The sequence below is a fragment of the Epinephelus lanceolatus genome, chromosome 17 (genome assembly GCF_041903045.1).
Source record: "Epinephelus lanceolatus isolate andai-2023 chromosome 17, ASM4190304v1, whole genome shotgun sequence".
Taxonomy (NCBI): domain Eukaryota; kingdom Metazoa; phylum Chordata; class Actinopteri; order Perciformes; family Serranidae; genus Epinephelus; species Epinephelus lanceolatus.
Window position 1 is genome coordinate 21,091,088 of NC_135750.1, and position 21,027 is coordinate 21,112,114.

General features: G+C 39.9%; 3 protein-coding genes across 5 annotated transcripts in view; 1 reads left to right on the forward strand and 2 right to left on the reverse strand.

Moving 5' to 3' along the window:
• The window catches only part of LOC117248546 (transmembrane protein 150A), a 31,232-nt gene extending 24,170 nt beyond the window's left edge, over window positions 1-7,062 (reverse strand). The window contains exons 1-3 of the mRNA XM_033613735.2: window positions 6,793-7,062; window positions 5,567-5,812; window positions 7-54 (exon numbers count right to left, since the gene is read on the reverse strand). Of these exons, the coding sequence (XP_033469626.1) occupies window positions 7-54; window positions 5,567-5,631 (113 nt within the window). The 5' untranslated portion in view covers window positions 5,632-5,812; window positions 6,793-7,062. The remainder of the gene's footprint in view (window positions 1-6; window positions 55-5,566; window positions 5,813-6,792) is intronic.
• A 1,719-nt stretch (window positions 7,063-8,781) lies between these two features.
• Window positions 8,782-12,515, reverse strand: ftr14l (finTRIM family, member 14-like). Its single transcript, XM_033613813.2, has 7 exons — window positions 11,798-12,515; window positions 11,586-11,681; window positions 11,212-11,445; window positions 10,924-11,083; window positions 10,639-10,788; window positions 9,901-10,037; window positions 8,782-9,531 (listed from the first exon to the last, which is right to left on the reverse strand). Exons 1-7 carry the CDS (start codon window positions 12,206-12,208, stop codon window positions 9,151-9,153), a joined length of 1,569 nt encoding a protein of 522 aa, XP_033469704.1. The 5' UTR covers window positions 12,209-12,515; the 3' UTR covers window positions 8,782-9,150.
• Window positions 12,516-13,994: 1,479 nt separating this feature from the next.
• On the forward strand, window positions 13,995-20,529 carry LOC117248445 (uncharacterized). 3 transcript variants are annotated; one of them, XM_033613536.2, is made up of 2 exons: window positions 13,995-14,169; window positions 16,977-20,529. In XM_033613536.2, the coding sequence occupies exon 2, from the start codon at window positions 17,100-17,102 to the stop codon at window positions 18,750-18,752; it is 1,653 nt and encodes a 550-aa protein (XP_033469427.1). In that variant the 5' UTR covers window positions 13,995-14,169; window positions 16,977-17,099; the 3' UTR covers window positions 18,753-20,529. The 3 variants fall into 3 exon arrangements, with proteins under 3 accessions (XP_033469427.1, XP_033469428.1, XP_033469429.1); XM_033613537.2 differs by lacking the exon at window positions 13,995-14,169 and adding an exon at window positions 14,796-14,979; XM_033613538.2 differs by lacking the exon at window positions 13,995-14,169 and adding an exon at window positions 15,323-15,458.
• Window positions 20,530-21,027: the final 498 nt, after the last annotated feature.

The window sequence follows — 21,027 nt, forward strand, 5'->3', positions numbered from 1 at the left end:
ACATACCAGTTATCCACAGGGCAGACATGTTGATTGTACAGGGCCATGGCGTACCTAAAAGAGAGATAGTTAAGATTAGCCAAAACAAAACGACAACAATTTTGGTATATTGTGAGCTTCTGTTGTGATTACATTGTCACACAACAACACCTAATGAGTAATAATTAGAATAAGAACTGATCTTTAAAATGTCAAGCAACTAACAGCAAATGTATTGTGATAACCACAGCCAATACATATTTATAATTACAACATTTATAATACTGTGATCCCAGAGCTGCTACACAAGAGAGACAGACACAGATAAAGAAATTATCAGTGTGAACGTAATTCCTGGAAGGGAAAAGTAAAACAAGTATAATTTATTTTTAGCAAAACCCTGAGGTTGTCTGTCATGTCTTTTCACAGAACACTGTTTCATATTTGTAGTGCAGTTAACTCCTTTTGTACAGTGTTGGATTTCAACTGCCTACCTACACTTGAGCTATACTTTTATTACCAAAATGTCATATGTTCATGTCCTGCCAGTCTGACCGAGCAATGAGTTCAACCTCTTTGATTAAACTGTATGACCAGACAACCTGATATTTCACAGTTTCTTATCACTTTATCCTGGAATTCGATGACCGCAGATAAAAAGCCTGGCTTGTATCGGTCAAACTGGTTTCATTACTGCTGAAATCAAACAGAAGTGTTTATCTGGTCAGGTCACTGACCAGACACATCCATAGAGAGGTCAATGCCCCGAGGATCAAAAGATAGACAATGTATTCTGCAAGCTCACGGCCCATATTGTAATTCAGATAAAGACTTTGATGCTCATTTTATAGTTAACGTGCTTCACGGTCCACAACTGAATTAAACATTTAAACACTGGACATAAATTTAAGCTCTGTAGGGCTCTAAATAGTGATTGTTTTAATTGTCAATTAATCTGGTACTTATTCTCTTGATTGATCGATTAGTTGTTTGGTCTATAAAACTGTAGAAATGTTGATTAGTGTTTCAAGACAAGGTGACATCTTCGAATGTCTTGTTTTGTCCACAACCCAAAAAATTCAGTTTACAGTCATAGAGGAGTAAAAGAAACAGATAATATTCTAATTAAAGAAGTTAGAATAAGAAAATGTTAACTTTTTTTCTTAAAAAAATTAGTTGGTGATCAATTTAATAGCTGACAAATAATCGTTGAATCAGTTATTCGTTGCAAGTTCTGGGTATATAATGTGAGTGAGCCTGAGAGTCATCACTTAAAGTAAAACCAGAGCTGGACTGGGCAACATATCGAACCATATAACTTTACTGCAGATATATAAGTATCAGTGGATATGTGATATAGTACTGTTTGTAATTTTAAACTTTCAAACTCTGATATCAGTATCAGCCGCACAAATTCAGTATTGCTTGGGCTTTAAATAAAACCTGACATGGGTAAGCCTTTCTTAATTAGGCCACAGTGATGACACAAATTGTGACAATGATCATTAACTGTCCACAAACACTTATAACTCTCACCTCACAGAATATTTTCAGCAACTTAAGGATATCAAAGTTGCACTGAAAAGGCAGACTTATTTCTACCAGGGAGTGAGTTATTCTAGGCTGATGAAATGCCAGTGAATGGTTCACCTTTATACACTGCTGCTTTGGGGTGCAAGTGTCAGGCCCTTGATTATTTCCCCTGCAGCAACATGTACAGCTCAATCTGTCCATACATGTCCAAGTCATATGGAGCAGCAGCTGTAAATATGCAAAACACTGCGTATGAAATGGCTTGCACTGCTCAGTGTGAAGCTCAGAGGACAAAAAGGTGTTAACATCTGCCAAACTGTGCTTTTGAATTGTGAGCCAAGATACATAATTCTACATAATTTTTCTATTTTTAGGTGGACATGTCAGAGGGGCAAAGGGAGGCTCTGGAAGGAAAAGCGTTTGTCACTTTGCCCCCTTGCTCTTCACACATACACACACACACACACACACACACACACACACACAGTATACACTGATCATGTATATATTTTAAACTGCCAGGAAAAGATGAAAAGACCGACAGTCGGAGTAAGACACAGAGACTATTTGTCCTGATTTGTGAAAGCAGTCACAGTTCAGTAGGAGGTTAAGTACCAATTACGATTGTTTCCAGGGCTGATAGTCTTTGAGAGATGGAGACATATCATAAAGACACACACGACTGACACTAACGAGCAGAGTCACACGTGTCAACAGACATATACACAATTCCTAACTATATTTACTGGAGGCAAGACATATTTTATGTGTGGCAAAGATTCTGGTGTAAATAATTTCCACAATACCACAACTGTGACCAAAATCTGAGTGTCAGAGGGTCTCACACTTCAAAAGAAGGCATACATCAATGTGATACACATACAGTACAATACAGGACATGTAGTCTGTTATATTGCTGTTGTAGGTACATAACTGGGCAAGAAGCCACTGCCAATATGCGCAACAACAACATATGGTTATAATGGTCCTGTAACACTTCAGCACTCAATAAAGAGCTAACCATGTAACAATTTTGCCCCCCCCTTTGGGTGGTGCCCTGGGAAGCTGCCTATGTCGCCTTTGGCAAGATCCACCACTGACCCCTGGTTGAAGGCAGGGTCAAACAGCCAGGTCAGACAATACACACACTGATCCAGTCAGATCAACTGAAAACGCATGTTTTTTCTACACTCTAATTCTCTATCACCCATGAACTTTACAGATGCTTGCAATCAATCAAAGCTTATGTTTAGTGTTCAACTTTGTGGTATCATACAATTTCATCTGTTTGCATTGTATTGTACACTATTTTACAACCATTACTACGACAGCCAATCTCTCTACTTAATTAAGATTAAGACAACCCAAGAGCATTAATTGCTATTAGAAAATCTACATTTGGGACTATCTGTGTGTGGTGATATCATAAATTTTGCATCTGGTTTCTTTATTTCCAAACACTGCATGTGACTGGTAAGATGCATGCCTGATATTGACTGACTGCTGTAGAGGGTGGCAACATTTGGCTGGCTGGTTATTGGTGGCTATTAGGCAATGTGAATCACCATGTGAAAGTCATATAAGCCAGATGGCACACATGTAAAGAGCACTGCTCTTGCATAATGCAGCAAGGAAACCCACTGGTGTAAGTGGAATATGGCCATCAGGTGGAAAGCTGCCAGGGCTCCAATACAGTGACACCAACAAAAAGAAAAGAAGCTTACAACAACTGCAGAAGATTGCCATGGGACTTCATTAGAAAAATACAAGGAAAGAAACTGTAGCCAGCTTAAGTTGTTACATTTTCCATAACTCTTGAGGCACATTTTTTACATTTGGTCAACTTCCAGAACTAAAGTAGCAGCAGTGCAGCTCTGAGATGTTTCTAAATAGAGTGGTCTTTTTTAGCATTATGTGAAACTAAACTGGTGCATTCTGTGCTCGGAGGAGGCTGGGTAATAATAGGTTTGTTTATATAATTAGACCTCTATCAAAGCTCAGCAGTGGTTGTAAAGTTAAATTGCATGCCTGTGAGCAACATATAGGTGGAACAGGCCATGTTGGGTTTTTTTACTTAGGATTGAACAAGGGCTTTCACAGAAGAATGAGAATTCCCAAAAGCTGTGCAAAAATAACATATCAGAAACCACAGGAAAGGGTGTGATGCATAAACTATGAATGAAGTTTTGCAGTATAGGCTTAGCTCCAGTTGTTTCTCTGGCTGGTTGCTGTAGCACCTAAAATGTGCAGTATTTTAAAACTGGAAGCAAACTATATGCTTAAAAACAACTTCAAATCTAAATGTCAAGCAAGAGGTACTTCGTACAGCTGTAGTGGAGTCACACTGATGGTTCAAGCACAGTGCTTAACTTACAAAAGGTCAGCAAATTAATCAAAGCCAAGACTCTTGGGTGGGCACAAGCCTTTCTTTGCCTGCGCACAGACCTTTTCGTGCACTGGGCATGGCCACCAGATGCTGAGTGAAAGTTCTGCTTGTGCTCTCTATTACCACCTTTCAATATTTACCTTACTCCCACCTACTTGCCCACAGAGAAAGAGGGAGTTACGCAACATGTCACATCCTCTGACATTCCACTAGTCTGGAAAAGGACCCTTGACTGCTCTTAGAAACAAGGCACCCTTGTCAAGGTAACGGGAAGGAAATGGGTTTAAGGGGACGGACAATCAGCAGCATTTGGCATCTTAACCCCCGATCAACTTTCTGCCTCAGAAACAAATGCAAAAACAAGAAAGAAATGTGCACTGCTAGCGCTAATTTCACCTGCACATTCTCAAACTCAGTAAAGGCCTGAAGCAACATCATTTCTGCAAAGCCCTGCACACCTGATTGGACTGTGAAGCAGCCATGTTCACAAACACTAATTGGTGTGCAAGGTCTAAGCTTTGGCATCTGATTAGACTGCCTATTCCCCACGCATCTCATCATAGATATAGACCACAACAATCTGGACTTCGGCCATCTGTCTCTCTCCCCTTGGGGTAAGCATTCCTCTTCCCAAAGTTGTAACAGAGCAGAGAAGAGAGATGTCAGCCCGAACATAACCAGGAGGTAGTGTCTTTTCTCTCCGGTCATCTGCTCAAATATCGTAAAAAAGGGGTGATAATCCCAGATCCTTCCTGGAGAGAGTTAATCCACATGCAATCGCCATGGCTCCCAGGAATTCAGGGTAAATATGCAGTGTTGCCCTCCTGGAGGCAACAGAGGCTGAGGTATCAAAGGGTTTTTGCTTCAACATAAACAACAGATGGAATATGGCCTACATATCAGTCCATGTATTCCATGTGAAAGATCATTTGCCAAATATCATTAACATTATAATTATATCATAATGATATTTCTGTTTTTTATATACACTTTAATAAGAAAGATCTAGATTCAAAATCTTTATCCTTGTCACATAATTTTGTTTATTGTATTCAAAATGAATGTGAAATGTGGAAGTGATTAGTCAACGGCTATGCAGGCAGAACTACTGTGTGTGTGAAATCAGTTTTATGGATCTATTAAGCAGTAAAATGGTTTACATAGAGCGTCATAGTTATACTATTGTGCATGGAAACATTGTGATGTGGAGATTATATATTGCTGTTGTTCATCCCTACAATATACAGTATAGTATAAAATTGCTGGGGATAAGGGGATTTCTTTGTGCCTGATGGAATTTAAGATAAACAGTGTGACTGGACAAATAAGTTCCTTTTGAAATCTTGTGGTTATCGCAGAAATAACACACTTCTTTGAAACTGTTTCTTTCACTTTTAACAGACGGTTCCTGTATTGTCAGGAAGACTTACTTCTGCTTCGCAAATTCATATTATTGTTTTTACAGCATAAGCTATGTATCATCCTTGACATAAAATCATACTTGCACTGACATCACTCACTACTAAGGCAGCAGACAATTTTAGAAACCATTTCAGTCTCAGCTGTATTGAAGAGATACTTGGCTGTGTTTGATTTTGATCTTAAAACATGGATTTTATAGTTTGAATTTTTTTTTTTTTTTTACGACCAAACAAATGTAATACTTACACAACCCATATCCCAGTTATAGTCAGAACTGGGAGACTGACAGGCAGTATCATCCAGAGAGACATCTTCCAGCACCTTTAGCAGCCCCTTTCTTCTTTTTCCTCTTCGGCCAGCCGAGCGATATCTGCTCAAGTAGTACTAACATTTAACTGAGTGTGACTGACAGCTGCATTGCCATCAAATGATTCATTTCCTTGGAGATGGAGGATAGTAGATGAGACACTGGCTCTGACAGTGTCCTTTTCGCTGGTGAATAAGAGGAGGGGTGAGTGAGTTAGGTCAGGATCATTCACCTGCTTACCAAAAAGCAATCATCATTAAGCCTTGCCAGTTACAGTAACCTGAGTAAGACTGTGTAGTCGAGGTTTATGTGATGCTCACAGAAATATAGTGTACAAAAACAAGGATATAGGGGTTACATTACAAAAAACCCCCACCTGTAACGCAATCCAATATGATATCTATCCAATACACACTGCTTTTGTAAAGTGTCAATGCTTTGTTTTTCTAAACTGTGCCTCAAAATTTTGGAGCGGTATAATGTTGCACTGAAATGATGAACTTATGTGGTAGTTTCCATTATCAAAAACATGTCATTAAACTCTTATTCTAGTGTGTTTAGGGACATGTTGGATGGGCACCTGCACAATGATTATGTTTGTGTAAATGGCATAAACAGTATGAATTACATTTGATACACTAAGGTAAAAAAAAAAAAAGATATATTGCATATGATAAACATTAAGGTAATTATGTGTATAGATGGTAAAAGTTCACTATTTAAGTCATAGAAAAGGGGTAAAACCATATGAGTATACACTTCTCACTACTTCTTTTTGGACATGTAACACTTATTCGTTTTATTTATTGACAATTTGATGTAATTATATGTTTGCTGATCATTGTTTGAGTTATTCTTGTTTTGTTTTTGTATTATTTTTTACATGTTTGATATAAAAATGATCTAAAAGAACACTGAATCTAGCTTAAAACCGTTGTTTTAGCAGCTTTAACTTTGTATCACTATTGTATTTAGCACGGGTTGCCTTTCTCATAGGTTTTAAATCACACTTATCTTAGTTTTACTCATATTTTCATTTACAATTTACGTTTGTTTAACGTTAACTAACCTAAACTATCCCTTCTCATGGCACAACAGCTGCTCACCTTCACCTTTCTAGCTAGCATCAACCTCGAAAATCAGAAGCAAATCTGAGTCCACTCACCCTCCGTCTCTTTGCTAGCTTGCAAGTTTCTGATGTTTTTTGGTAACTTGAGTACGCCGACCTGTCCTCCACACCTCCGGTGGTTCCAAACTTTCCCACAATGGCCTCGCTGGAGCCGCTGAAGTCTTATTTTTTAATAACAAAACCTATGTTTTATGTCCCGTACTGCTGAAGTCCCGTTAGCCGTTTTTCGCTTTGTATTAGAATTATCAAGGGGGGAGGCTCGCGAGCGGTCGGTCCCGTTGCATCGCCGCCACGAGATACTCCACCGTATCCAGCTGTTTGGCTCCACCCCCCAGAACCTGTAGTGGGCAGGGTACGTTGCATTTATGTTTCGCTGCGCACCGACCGGGCGGGTCGGCGGGGTCGAAAGCAGAAAAAGCGACGCTAAAAGTAGTTTTATTACAGTGTATGTCGTCTTTTACTGTGAGCAGCTCAAGAAAATATAACAGTGTGTTAGCTACATAACTTTTCACGATAATTTGAGTTTGTTCATGTTTCCGGTTTATAAACGTGACACCCCGACAAAGCGTAAACTCGGAAACCTGCTGTTTCCTAGCAACGCAATTCAGATGAAGGAAGTATAACACTCGTTTTGATGCTGGATTATCTTCATGGGGAAAAAAAGGCGCTTTGTTTTTTGTCTCAGCTTTCCCTGTTGGTCATGATAGATAATTTTCTTCTCTCACTGTAAATTTGGATGACCCAGCCGATAAACAAGTACATGCGGTGACATTTGACGCCGCGTTTGTAAAGACAGGATAACACAATCTGGGCATATGTACAGTATGTACCCTGAGTATGTGTTTGTGTGTGTGAGGTGTCCAACAAAACGTGTTTCTGCTGCCCCCTGGAGCTTTAATCTGTTAGTGTCTCTCTGGTGAATCCATTGATAAAGACTGGAGGACCATGGTGTAAGGCAGTGGCTCCTAACCTGTTTTCCAAAAGGACCTCTTTTCTGTCATTGAGTAAATTGCCGACCCCTGGCAAAGTGACAGATTTGATGGATACTTAGTATTATATTTAATGCATGACAATAATAGTGCAGAACAGCTAAATACATACACTGCAGGCAGTTGTGTAAACCAAGCAATCGGATGAGTTTTGAACAGATTTTTTTTTTTCTTTTTTTGTGAATATTACAACAGAGAAGAGTTTTCTGGATATTTTCAGATAATTTTTTATAAATTCTCTATCTTATGTATTTTTTATTCTTTAACAATCTTACATACCCCATAAACTTTTTTTTTTCTTTTTTTAAATAGTTTTTTCATCACTTGGACACAACTTGGTTTTTTACTTGTGCACTTTCCTAATGCAGGACAAGGCTGTTTTGCAGAGACTGAAGGCTCAATGAATGTTGCTTGTGATCAGGTCCTCACTGTGCCCTTATCCTGTGAGATTTTATATCTTGAACAATAATCCAAACCTTAAAAATAACCATTTCATTTAGTTTTATTTGCATAAATGAATGAAATGCTGATATATATATATATATATATATATATATATATATATATATAGATAGATAGATCTATATCTATCTATCTATCTATCTATCTATATATATATATATATATATATATATATATATATATATATATATATATATATATTAAGCTTTCTTACACCCCTTTAAATCATGACCCCCTGCGAAGCTTTGGCAACCCCTAATGGAAGTCTTGACCCCCAGTTTGAGAACCAGTGGTGTGAGGAAATGTATAGGCTTAATGTCTGGTAATTATTGATTAAAAATGCCCTAAATATTATTTGATATCCTCTTAATCTCTGGTTGATTTAAAACTCAAAATCTTGGAGCATTAGCACCCAGGTTTTCCTTTCCAGGTCTTCACCACTGTTTGGCCCAAGTAGTACAGGTGTGTTTCTGTGTTAATGAAGCCAAGATGTCTAATAGACTGACATGATTGTGGAAAAACAACAGTGAGTTCAGCTCCATAATTAAAGTACCAAATAAATCAGTCAAAACTCTGAGTTTTAGAGACTGTGGTTTAATTTTATTTATAACAAACCAATGATATAAATATAACATGCTATATATATATAACACAACAAAGAGAAAAGTATGGAACATCGTAAAAAATAACATGGTAATCAGTTATTGCATATTCTTCCTATTTACATCTGACACATTTTGTAGACTAGCCTGCCTTAAAACAGTGATCAAAGGAACAAAAACAGAATAATTTGATTATTTAGAAAAAGTTCATACATTTGGGAAAAAAAGATCTGTTAGCAAAAGGTTGAACAAATAGAATTAATCAACACCTTGTTTCAACTTTTCACCACAACATTGAAAATACTGTGTACATTTGATGCAAATTACTAGCACTATAGTACCTACAGTCTTATGGTAGTATCAAAGCCCCACACACTGAATGCAGGGTAGAGAGGCTGTGTGAATACAGTCTGGACTCTGTGCAGAAGCTGCATGCCATCAGAGACACTGTAATATGCAAGTGTCCCTGCTGCATAATCCAGGTAGACGCCAATACGAGATGACATTGGAGCTGCAATCTCTTTGCTCTTATTGTTGTGCACGAAGGTGTACTTGGAGTCATTGCAGTACAGACTCCACGACTTGTCGTTCCAGCCCAGGCTGCATTCATTACCATTTCCTTTACGGCGGATTCCCCTGTAGGTCACGGCGATGTCTATCTCTGTTCCCCTCCAGTCTACCTCCCAGTAACAACGACCAGCCACGCTATCCCTGCACAACACCTGCAATGGAATAGACAAAATTAAAAATTAAAAGGCAACATCTATTCATGGCTTATAAGATAACTGCATGACTGAAACCACTTTTATTGTATGAATAACTTTAAAGACAAATTTTAAATGCCTGATTTAGATTGCAATTTACAATCAATACCAACACAAGACATGTAAAAGGTTTATGTAAGAGAAAGAGGAACAACTCATTTAGAAATGAAAATAAAAGATTCCATAGACTAATTTTCTCCTTTAGTCTACATGCAGGATTATGTTTGCCCCCTTTCTTGACATGCGATCATTTTAACTCTGTACCATTCACAGCATACTAACATCCCTCCTCTTCTTTTCAGGTAAGCAATGACAGTGAAGTCTTACCTGCTGCCAGTGGTCAAATCGGTCTTGGTGATCAGGGTAATTCTTGGGATCATTCTTCATTGTTGCTGTTCTGTTCCCCTCAGAGAGGTGAAGGTTGCGATGGACACTGTTGACATCCAGAATCAGCTGGCAAGAGTCTAAACAATGCAAGACAATGTCATTATGAATCCTCTCTGTGTTGTTGTTGTTTAGTATATGTTTTTCAATTTCATGTCATCATATGTTTTGTTATTTGTGTTCTCTTCTTTTGTTTCATCTTGTTGCACACTAAGCACTTACAGGTAAATACTTGTGACACTAATTTGTTTGGGAATGACAAAGTTAGCCTACTGAAACCTTTGGCTGATAACTCCCACATATCCACTTGTTAAAATGCTTTCCACAGGTGGAGTATTAGCGGAAACACCTGTGTTTGTTTAAGTGATACTGGACTGTAAGTTGGCTTTCTTAGATTTCACCAAACCAGTTCTACAAGCAGCATACTTTCCATCACGCTCTGTTTAGTTGTGTGTAAGTTTCATCACATGGCATGGTCATACCATCCCTGTTAAGGATGTTGATGTTTCTGCTGTTTGTCATCATGACTGTCCTGTTTTGAACCTTAAAAGTAAAGAATGCTTCCGGGAATGTGAGTGGGGTTTTATTTGAGAGTAAAGTAGGCCAGCCAAGTTTTTGCAAAAGGTTTCACAGCTAATTAAATGCATGCTCCTCTGTAAAAAAAGGAACCTAATAACTCACATTTCAGGAAGTCTTCTCTTGTCCTCGGTTCTTCTCTTATCCTCAGTTCTTCCCTTATCCTCGGTTCTTCCCTTATCCTTGGTTCTTCTCTCAAACTTGATTCTCTCCTTGTCTTTGCCTCAACTTCTTGTGTGATGTACACATCCTTCACTGTAAGGGATGAGATAAAATGCAAATGGCGGCAGCATTAGTTTCATAAAAGCAACAGCATATTAGAAACACAACCCCCACTGAAAGGAGAGAGGCATCAATGCTACTTGGGATAAAGAAATGTGAATTTTGCACCTGCTCCAGAGATTTTGCTCATCTCTGTCTTGCTGACTTCCTCTACTTGTAATTTCAGTGCAGCGACGGCTCTCTTGGTGCTCTCAAAGGAGTAATTGGGAGCAACACTGATGTTGTTGAGGTCTTCATATCCCGAGGGGCCTGACAGAGATTGCCAGCTCTGGTAAAAAATTGTGGGAGACAGAGATGAGCTTAAATATTACATATCACCACTATTTTTTAAGAGGACTCCTGATTTTTGCACCATACAAGGTCCTGGTTGGGGTCCTCAGTTAAGATTTACCTCACCTGCAGAAAGTGTATGTGATCATCAGTGCGTGAGAGCTTCTCCAGGTCAGTGTGTTTCTTCCTCAGCAGAGTGATCTCTTCCTCCAGGCGGTCCAGCACCATCTCAGCCCGTGTCACAGTGGTCTTCTCGTGGGAGAGGATCATCTCCTTCACTTCATTGTACTTCCTCTCGATGGAAAGTAGAAGCTCAGTGAAGATCCGCTCATTCTCCTCCAGTGCAGTTTGAGCTGAGTGCTGATGAGATACATCAGAAATAGGCAGAGGATTTGTTAAAATATGGATGAAATGCAGCCTTTTTTTCAAAGAAGAAAATCTTGTTTTAAGTATTATGCCATACAGGTACTAAGCTGTGCAACATGGCAATGTTTACTCACTTTAACTGATTCAACAGCTTGTCTGAGATCCTGCCACTTCTTTACTCTGTGGTCAATCCGCATCTGGGATTTGTGCAGCGTTGCACCAAGTTGTTTCTGTAGAGGGGATGACATTAAAGTGCTCATGTCAGCCTTGCACAGTAAAGAACCTTTGAAATCAATTAAGCATCCTCACCAAAAGTATAGATTGGCAGATTGTTTTCACCACTTACTTGTTTCTCAGTCCTCTCAGTTCCAGCCGGGACGATGTCATGGTTTTTGTGTTCATCCATCATACACAGAACACACACCGATGTGTCATCAGAGCGACAGAAAGCCTCCAGCAGCTTGTCATGCTGTGCACAGAGCTTCTCTCTCATTTGACCCGTAGCTTTGACCAGTTTGTGCTTCATCAGGGCAGGGTAGTCATAGTGAGTCTGGACATGGGTCTCGCAGTAGGATGCCAGACACACCAAGCAGGACTTCTCAGCCTTCTGCTTCCTGTTTGTGCAGAAGTCACACAGGACTTCCCCTGACTTGGCCTCAGACCTGGCCAGGGACCTGGACTGGCTACGACTGGTAGAGCGACGAGATTTCTCCAAGCTGCTGTATCTGTCTAAATCCAGAGTGCTGGGGTGGGACATTTTTTTTAAAAACAAAGATGTCCAGCAGATATGAGAACAAAAGTAAAATCCACAGGTGACTTAGCTCAGCAGCAATGTGGTAACCTCTTACAGTGTTGAGATCAACAGCTCGGAAGGGACTCGACAAAAAGTGAGCAGGATGACGTGTCCACAGATAAAATGAGCTCTCGAAGTTAACAGCTTCAGTGAAACTGAGTGACTGACACTGTGTGTGACAGAATGTTAGTTATGTGGTCTACTCTCATTGTAAAACCAGTATGCCTGGTTGGGCGTTTAATAGACAGGCACTGGGTGTTACTACAAGGGTGCTGCCTGAAACAAACAAACAAAAGAAAGGAAAGGTTTCTAAGAAACTACCACAATAAAAAAGAGGCCCTACTCATGTATAGGACTTGATCATTAAACTTAATGAAAATGTGAAAACATTTATATTTCTTATTTGAGGATGAGGATACAAAGATAACACAATAAAAAAAACCTTCACAGAGTACGGCATTATTTTTAGAGAAACCATTAGCTCACTTCGATTTCACAGTGTTGTGGAATGAGCTTCCCCTTGTCTTATTTGTTTCAAGATTACATTTGTGCTCTGTCTATCTCTAGATTTCTGCCCCTGTGATATGTACAGTATGCACTGCCCATACTATTAGAGCATTTGTCAATACTGACAATGCAAAAACAGCATCATCTTGTGGAACTAATTCATTACTACATGAGATATACAACCCTCTGTGTAGCCTCTATGCCTCAAACAAAAACAGTATACAATTTACAAAAAAAAAGTGTAGCATCTAGAACCTCATCCAGCATCGTCTGACTCTCCCACTCGTTATTTTGCAAATATTTCCATATTTTAGATCGTATAGATCCAGTCTCTAATTTAGGTTCTGCATTGTTTTGATTGATTAGCTTGACACTTTCATCTTCAAAGATGTATTGAATTTTTTCCATGCCCTTCTGCTTTAAAAAATGTGTGCCTATGGCATCTCTTTCTCGGGTCTACTTGTGCTCTGCTTTGTAAACGCAGTCCCCATATCTCAGCATTTTCACACAGATTTAGCCTGGCTGCAACAGTTTACATCTGGCATTTTTTCAGGCTGTTCAGGTCCTAGAATGTGGCAATTTTCACTTGCACTGTAACAGACTGCCTAACTAAAAATAAAGTTAAAATTGAAATTAAAAGTTAAAACATTGTGCAGGAGAGAATAGAAGCCAAAATGCCTTGTAAAGATACCTCCCCTATTAACCTTAAGGTCAATACTTGATACTACTTGAAGCTGATATCACTTTGTAAAAGCCCAAAGTAAAATCAAGTAGGTATTAACAGCAACATATACTTAGAGTAGACCTATCAGAATCATCAGAAGCCTTGTTTAACATTAATATTATGTAGCCCACAAGTTCTATTATTAATTTTGCTGGTGCAATAATAGCTGCAAAATTAAGTAATGTACACAAATAATGCATCAATAAACATAGTCCAATGATATAATATATATCCTTCTGAAATGGGCAATTCTGCACGAATTTGTTACAAGTAAAGTCATGTATTCAAAATTTTTATTGAAGTAAAAGTATTAAATTATTGAAATGGAAGTATTTTAAAGTATTTCTACCCTGCTGTATTGTTACATCTTTCACCACTTAACCAAATACTGCAGTAATACCATTTCTGTGACCTGCAGTTTGTCTCCGAGGCTGCAGGGGGCGCTAGTGGTCTCCTTGCTGTATTGAAATGACAATGATTGCTTTCGCTAAAGTGCGTCGGTCGTCCAACGTTGGCGCCAGATGAGCAGTGGCGCCAGCTACACACACACAGGCAGAGAGAGAGGAAGACACACACAGCAGTTTGACCAGCCTCACAACAGCCTGCAAAGCTGTCCTCAACCCAGAGTTTGAAGCATATAAACGATTCTCTTTTTTTCTCTCTCTTCAGCCGTCAGAAAGTAAAAGGACAGAAGGTGGGTGTGCATGCAATATTTGTACATTTAAAAACCTGTGTGATCATTACTCCTGGCGATTATTCATCGTTTAAATTCAATTTACTCTATCACGAATAGTAGCAGCGTTAAGGCAGAGGAGGATCGCTGTGTAACTGAATATAATCTTTGTTATTGTATATCATGGTAGTCCACGTATGGGTTGTTTATTTTGTGTCTCCAGTTATGATAGTACCGAACTTTGTCATGGAAAAATACAGGCCTGGTCTCGCTTTGGATGATACATTTTGTTCTGTTGAAAAAGCAGACCAGCATAGGGACACACTGGTATAAGGAACTATTTCAGCGTTGAATCTCATCCAGGTTATTTTTGAGACATGTTGGTTATAGTATCGGCCCCGCCGCCTTTCTTGTATCATCGTCCAGTTTATCTTCGCATGCGAATCCAGATTTAACATGGTCGGATGGGCGGTTAAGCAACGCTTCCGCTCCAATGTTTAACAATCTACAGGCTAGTACTAAACTGGAGAGCAGCCTTTAGCCGTGCTAGCAAGATGGATTAGCTGGCTTGTTAGCTTTGCATCACGGCTATGTAGCCAGCACGCTAATATTGTCTCGGCTGGATAGCTGCTAACATCAGCAAGGCCGCCATTGAAGTCGTGTGTGCGGTTTGTCGGGTGCTGCCGCAGTAGAGGAGGGCTTTAGGTTCATAGCCAAGATTCACAGTACATTTTAGCTGCTGTTTAATTACCCGCCTGGTGGTTTTCTGCTCGGTGACTGTTTTTTAAAACTGCGTTTGCTGTTGGATTTTTGTCTCGTAGTGGTTCTTATGTAAGTAAAAGGCGTCCTTTCCCGGGCTTTTCGCACAGCATTCATCGCCCTCACGGTTAGCCATCTTTGTTTCAGCTAGCCAACTCCTGGTTGGAATTACGGTGTGGCTCCTAGCTTGCTAACCTTCATACCATTAGCCTACAACATCGTATTCGTGGCTGTTGCATCTTTTGCGATACGTTAAATAATATCTTTAATGTCTAAGGTATGTTCCACTAAGCTCTCTGCCTTTTTGACTTGGTCTGAGATCGCGTAGGCCTTCGGGGGCTGCTCTAATTCAATATGTTATGAAGGGCGGAAGCTAACTCTGCTAACTAGCTAGCGGCAGCCATCTTAGGCGAGCATGTAATCTTGGCTAGCTGGAAGTGCTGGTGTGGCACAACAAGATGGCCTGTTAATACTCGCACAAGGAGAATTTCCGCGTCGGCAGCCGTGTCATAAAAAGTACCAAATTACTTATTTCCATTGCGTATTTTCATGTAAGTATTTCGCTTCCTTTGAAGCCCTTGCTACAATTACTCGGGTGTTGCTTTTGCTATGAAGCTAGTTAGCTGGCTAAATTGCGAACACATTAGCAGCTAACAATGCTGTTTTGTCGTTAACCAGTCCCCCCTCGACCATAGCCAGCTAACTAGCGGCTATGAAGGCTATTTGTAGCTGTTATTGAAGGCTAGCAACCAACAGTTCAGTGTTTAATAACAAAGCGTTGCTATTTAAATGCCTCTTCGCCTTTCAAGTTGTATTTATTAATAATGCAGAGCGAGCTGCGCAGATAAACGCAGTTTGTAGGCTGGTCAGATTTGGGCTTGCGGATTAAGTTTGAATTGGAGGTTTGATCATGATGTGGTCCACTTTGATTTTATCATTTGTGTTAGCTAGTGAAGTGAGGCTCGTATTTAGGCTAACTTGGCTAGCAAATTGATCACTTAGCTTGCTAATAATGTTAGTGCTGTAGGCTTGCAGTTGATGATATATAATGCACACAGTTAAGGAAAAATGCATATAATGAATTATGAGCCTATGTATCACTCATTTTAACGCAATCATTTTTCATTTCAAGTTTCCAAAGCTTAATACAGAACACTCTGAGCTGTTTTAGATTAATTTAACAGGCTAATGCATATATAGTAGTACAGAGTAGTAGTAGTTATCTAATAATATTAAAGGCTTCACGTTGTCACACCTGTTATCACTTGTTGTACACAATAACACACAACCAACCCTTGTCTTTGCAGTTGCCACCAACCAAGTGCTATTTTGTGTTGGCCATGGTGATGCATGTCTGTCCTAGACAAATGGGGCTCCTACTCAAGTTGAATGGGTGGTGAACCCCTGTTGCTAATAGGCTTTACTGTTGACTGTTTCAACTCATATCTGATCAGATGATGATTATTGTTTTCCATAAAAAGATTAAAGTCTGTTATGAGGATTTCCTACTAGAAAGGCTGGGTAATTTAATATTAGGTTTATTATCTTTTCCATAATTGTGTCAAGAGCCCTTACTGAGATGTTTTCAGTGACAATTATGTCATAATAAATGCTTTTAATTTTAATTGAGATCACAAATCTGCCTAAACACCACGGTCATGTTTTATACACACAGAATATTGTTTTTGTAGCACAGAAAAACAATTTAACAGTAATGATATTTATTCATACTTAACTCTTGTGATTTCAATATATTTGTAATAATTGGATATTGGGATATTTATGTGATGATTGTGGCAATATTAATTGCTAATATGTTACTTACCCCTGTGCATAGATGCAACATATTTGGGCTCTTATGTACATGTAGTCATGCTTACAAACTGGCAATATTTTTTTAACTGATGGTAATAAATGTATAAGAAAAACCTACTATTCTAGGAAAGTGCTTCTCTCTCACACTTGCTTAATTATAATAAAAACCTTGCAAATAATAGGAGAGTGATAACTGTTCTAGCTAATGAAGACAATTTAATTATTTGTTTTTTCTCTATTTTCCTCTTTTGCAGGTCTGCTCACTGATTAGAGCACCAGTGCGGCACTGACCAAAACAAAGATCTATATCCCCCCGATTCCCTTTTGTGTCCCCGCCCGGCAGGAAAACGGAGGTCGTGGGGCTGGAGTGTGTTCTCATGGCCGAGTCAGAGACTGAATGTGACACACCCGGCCTTGACACACTTGGGTCGGAGTGTGTCATAGCCCACAGCCATGTCGACCTTCACTATGGAGCAGAAACTGAGATCATGACAGAAGAAAAGCGTGGATTAGAGTTGGAGATCCACGGCTCAGACTTAAAGATCCAGGGACTGGGGACAGAGCTCGGCACTGTAGCCTGTGTGGATGCAATTGTAGCTGAGACTGACCACGATTACATTAAAGTGGAACATGGTGAGATGCACTGTTTCACAGGAGCAGAAATCAAGACATCAGGAAATGAGACTCTGCTGGGAGAGGTGCTGCTTAAGACAGAAAGCGAGCATGTGGTGAAAGTGGAGTCTGACCATGGTGGGGAGTTGACAGTGGAATCTGAGAATGGTGTGATCATACATGAAGCCCATGGCCTGCAGTGTAATGAGTGTGGGGAGATTTTCGGCAGCATAGCTGATCTTCACCAACACTTTGAGATCCATAAGGACCTCAACCCCTACATCTGTGTCCACTGTGGTGAGAGCTTTGCTGTGGAGGCCAGCCTCAAACAGCACATGAAGATTCACATGAAAGAAAAGCCCTATGTTCCCCCTGGAGTTGAGATTATGGGCAAAGATGTTATTGATGCCTTCAGCCTCAAGTCTCACCAGATGATTCATTTGCCAGATAAGCCCCACAGATGCTCAGAGTGCGGTAAGAGCTTTGCAGCTGCAATCACCCTGAGGGAACACATGAAGATGCATTCAGAGGACAAGCCCTACAAGTGCACCCAGTGTAGAAAGAGCTTTGTCCGCAGAAGGCATCTGAAAAAGCACCAGGAAGTCCATGCACGTGAGAAGCCATATACCTGTGGCCAGTGTGGCAAAGGCTTTGCCACTTCTTCCAACCTGAAGCAGCACCAGAAGACCCATGCTGCAGTCGTGCTCGGAGACAAACCCCACCGATGCGCACAATGTGGAAAGTGTTTTGCAGCCGCTGCCACTCTGAGGGAGCACCAGAGGATCCACTCGGGTGAGAAGCCGTACAAGTGCAACATGTGCAGGAAGAGTTTTGTCCGCAAGCGCCATTTGAAAAAGCACCAGCAAGTTCATGCCGGAGGGAAGCCCTATACCTGCAGACACTGCAACAAGGGCTTCAATCACTCCTCTTCTCTCTCTCGCCACCACAAGACCCACCTGCAGAATCCAGTGTTTTCTCCACCTCAGCCTGGGAAAACCTTGTCTTACGGCACTCCCCCGAAGCAGAGGGTGCACCAGCAGGGAGACAAGCCCTACATGTGCCACCACTGTGATAAGGGTTTCAATCATTCCTCTTCCCTGTCTCGGCACCAAAGAGTCCACTCAGAGGGAAAGAGTTACACCTGCGCTCACTGTGGCAAAAGATTCAATCACTCCTCCTCCCTTGCTAGGCACCAGAGAGTTCACTTGGAGAATAAACAACCGCAGCAGCCCCAACCACCACAGCCGCAACCGCAGCAGTACACCACCATCCCCACAGGGAAGGGATTCCCTAACAACGCCTTTCCAAAACAGCGCATCCTGTCGGTTGAAAAGCCATACAGGTGCTCCCAGTGCGGAAAAGGCTTTAACCATTCTTCTTCCCTCTCCAGGCATCATAGGATCCATGTAGACCAGTGAGCACCCTTTCCCACCCTTACATGCTGCCCCATGCAAGCAAACCCCCCCCTGCTCCCCTCCCATTTTTGTTGTACCAATGGTCCCATCATTGACATCACTACGCCACAGGAAACATCAGGCCAACTTCTATAGACAGTGGTCCTGTCAGCACATTGCTACGTTGAAGTGGAGCAGGTGAAAATGAATGGACAGTAACAAAAGTCTTCAAAAGGAGGAAAGACCATGTAACCTATAATACAGAGTTGAACTTGGGACTTTGTGCTCAGTATGAAGAGGGTATAATAACAGATTGTGAAGGAGCCTCTATTCTTGTTTGTGATTGTGCTTCACTTGCTCCAGGACCTTATTGAACACTTTTAAATTAAAAAAAAAAGAATTGTGATTTGGTGATCTGAAAAATTGTTACCTGGGGAAAATATGCTTCGCCCTCTGGTTAGTCTTTTTGATAGAAGAATTCAGTTTATGTACTTTCAGGTGGGCACATGCGCTTTTCAGCTGCAACTTTATCCAAGGCTACCAACACAATTTAAATAGTTATTTCTTTTTCACTTACATAACCCATGTGAAGCATCAAAATCCAATGTAAATACTTATTGATTTTCTTTTATATATATATGTATAGGTGACTAGTGTGCTGTTCCAAAAGATTACATTTTTGATAGTAAGGTCCACTTTGATCCACTTTGTCTCCACTTTTTTTTTTCCTTTTATGACTTTGTTTTAAGTGTTGGAGATAAACATGTTGCAGGCGTTTTCATGCGGCTTGTTCTTGAATTTGGGCTCCATCGAACGTGAGCCATCTTGTATATTTATAAGGTTGTTTTCTTGTATGTCTACGATGGGTTAGCACTGCTGCATCGACTGTACAGAGAGCAATACTGGCTGACACCCTGATTCTATAATGACATGCAATTTAGCCATTAGGAAATGCATAATAGAAAATAAAAACCTACTGGGTAGCATATTCCAACATGACCTGTGTCCTAATTATTCTGTACCCTCGCACCAAATGTACATGAAGTGCAACACCACACTTTGTTTATTGCTTTGGAGACTAATTCAATTACCTGTGTATAGAATAAAGGTAACTTATCACTCATGTTGGTCCGCAAACTATCACAATTTGATCTGGAAAAAAGATTGTGTATACTAAAAGACGACACGAGGAAATCTCACTTTTACAAGACTTAAAAAAAGATTTTTGCGAGCTCCAATGGATTGCGCTCTATTTACTGTTCTGTGTAAAATATCTTTTACAAACTGATGTATTTTTTTAGATATGGCTTGGGTTATATGAAAGGGAATGAGAGATATACAGTTTTTATGGGAGTGAACATTACGGTGAGCAATATTTTCTTTTCCTTTTTTGTTTTGGATAACAATTGTGCTTCAAACTGTAGCATAGGTTTCTTCCTTGTGTTAGATAGGTGCCTTATTGCATGCTATGTAGAAATGTATGCCGAGCTGTTAATTGAGAAAAAAAAAGTTAGGGTTTTCAGGAGTCTTTTGTTCTTACTCATACTAACTTACCCTACATTTTAATTTGATGTCACTGATACCTATTGCTTTTTTGCTTTCATGTATATTACCATGTGTTTACACTGTTACGACCATATTGTCTTTAATTTTTTTTCCCATTCATTTTTGTCAATGGCCTCATTGTAGAGAGAAAAATTGTAAATGATCCATATAGGCTTCTCTTAAGGGCAAATCCTGTAACACCTCTTCCCAGTTTCTGAGTGGCACATATATGGATAAATAAAGGTTGTTGACTCTCTTGTGGCTTTTAATCAATGGAGTACGGTTTTGGAATGGGAGAAGCATTCAACCTCACAGCTAAATAAACCAGGGTTCACATTCATCCTTGAAATCTGTAAAAGTTTAATATGAGAGGGACAAGAGCAAGGCCTTGAAGTTTGTTTGTTTTTTTTAAAATACACACAAAAAGTGATTGAAACTTGCTGGTTCTCATGAAAATTCTCAGTGTTGTAACTAATTAACCGTGATCTGTGTCTCAAACTCAGCTGTGTTTGGTCCTTGAGTTTGAGGAAATTGGGCCTGAAAAGTCCTTGAAAAAGTCATAAATTTGATATTAAAAGGTGCAGGCTTTTATTAAAAAACAACATATAGACTCATTAAAAGTAATCCCTCCCAATGATCACTTATGACCCTCTAGAAATGTGTAGCAGTGTATTTATGTGCACTCTGCCTATATTATTTTTCTGTTTGGGATGTTAATGGGCATGCACCACCACAGTGCTCGGGTGAGGTCATG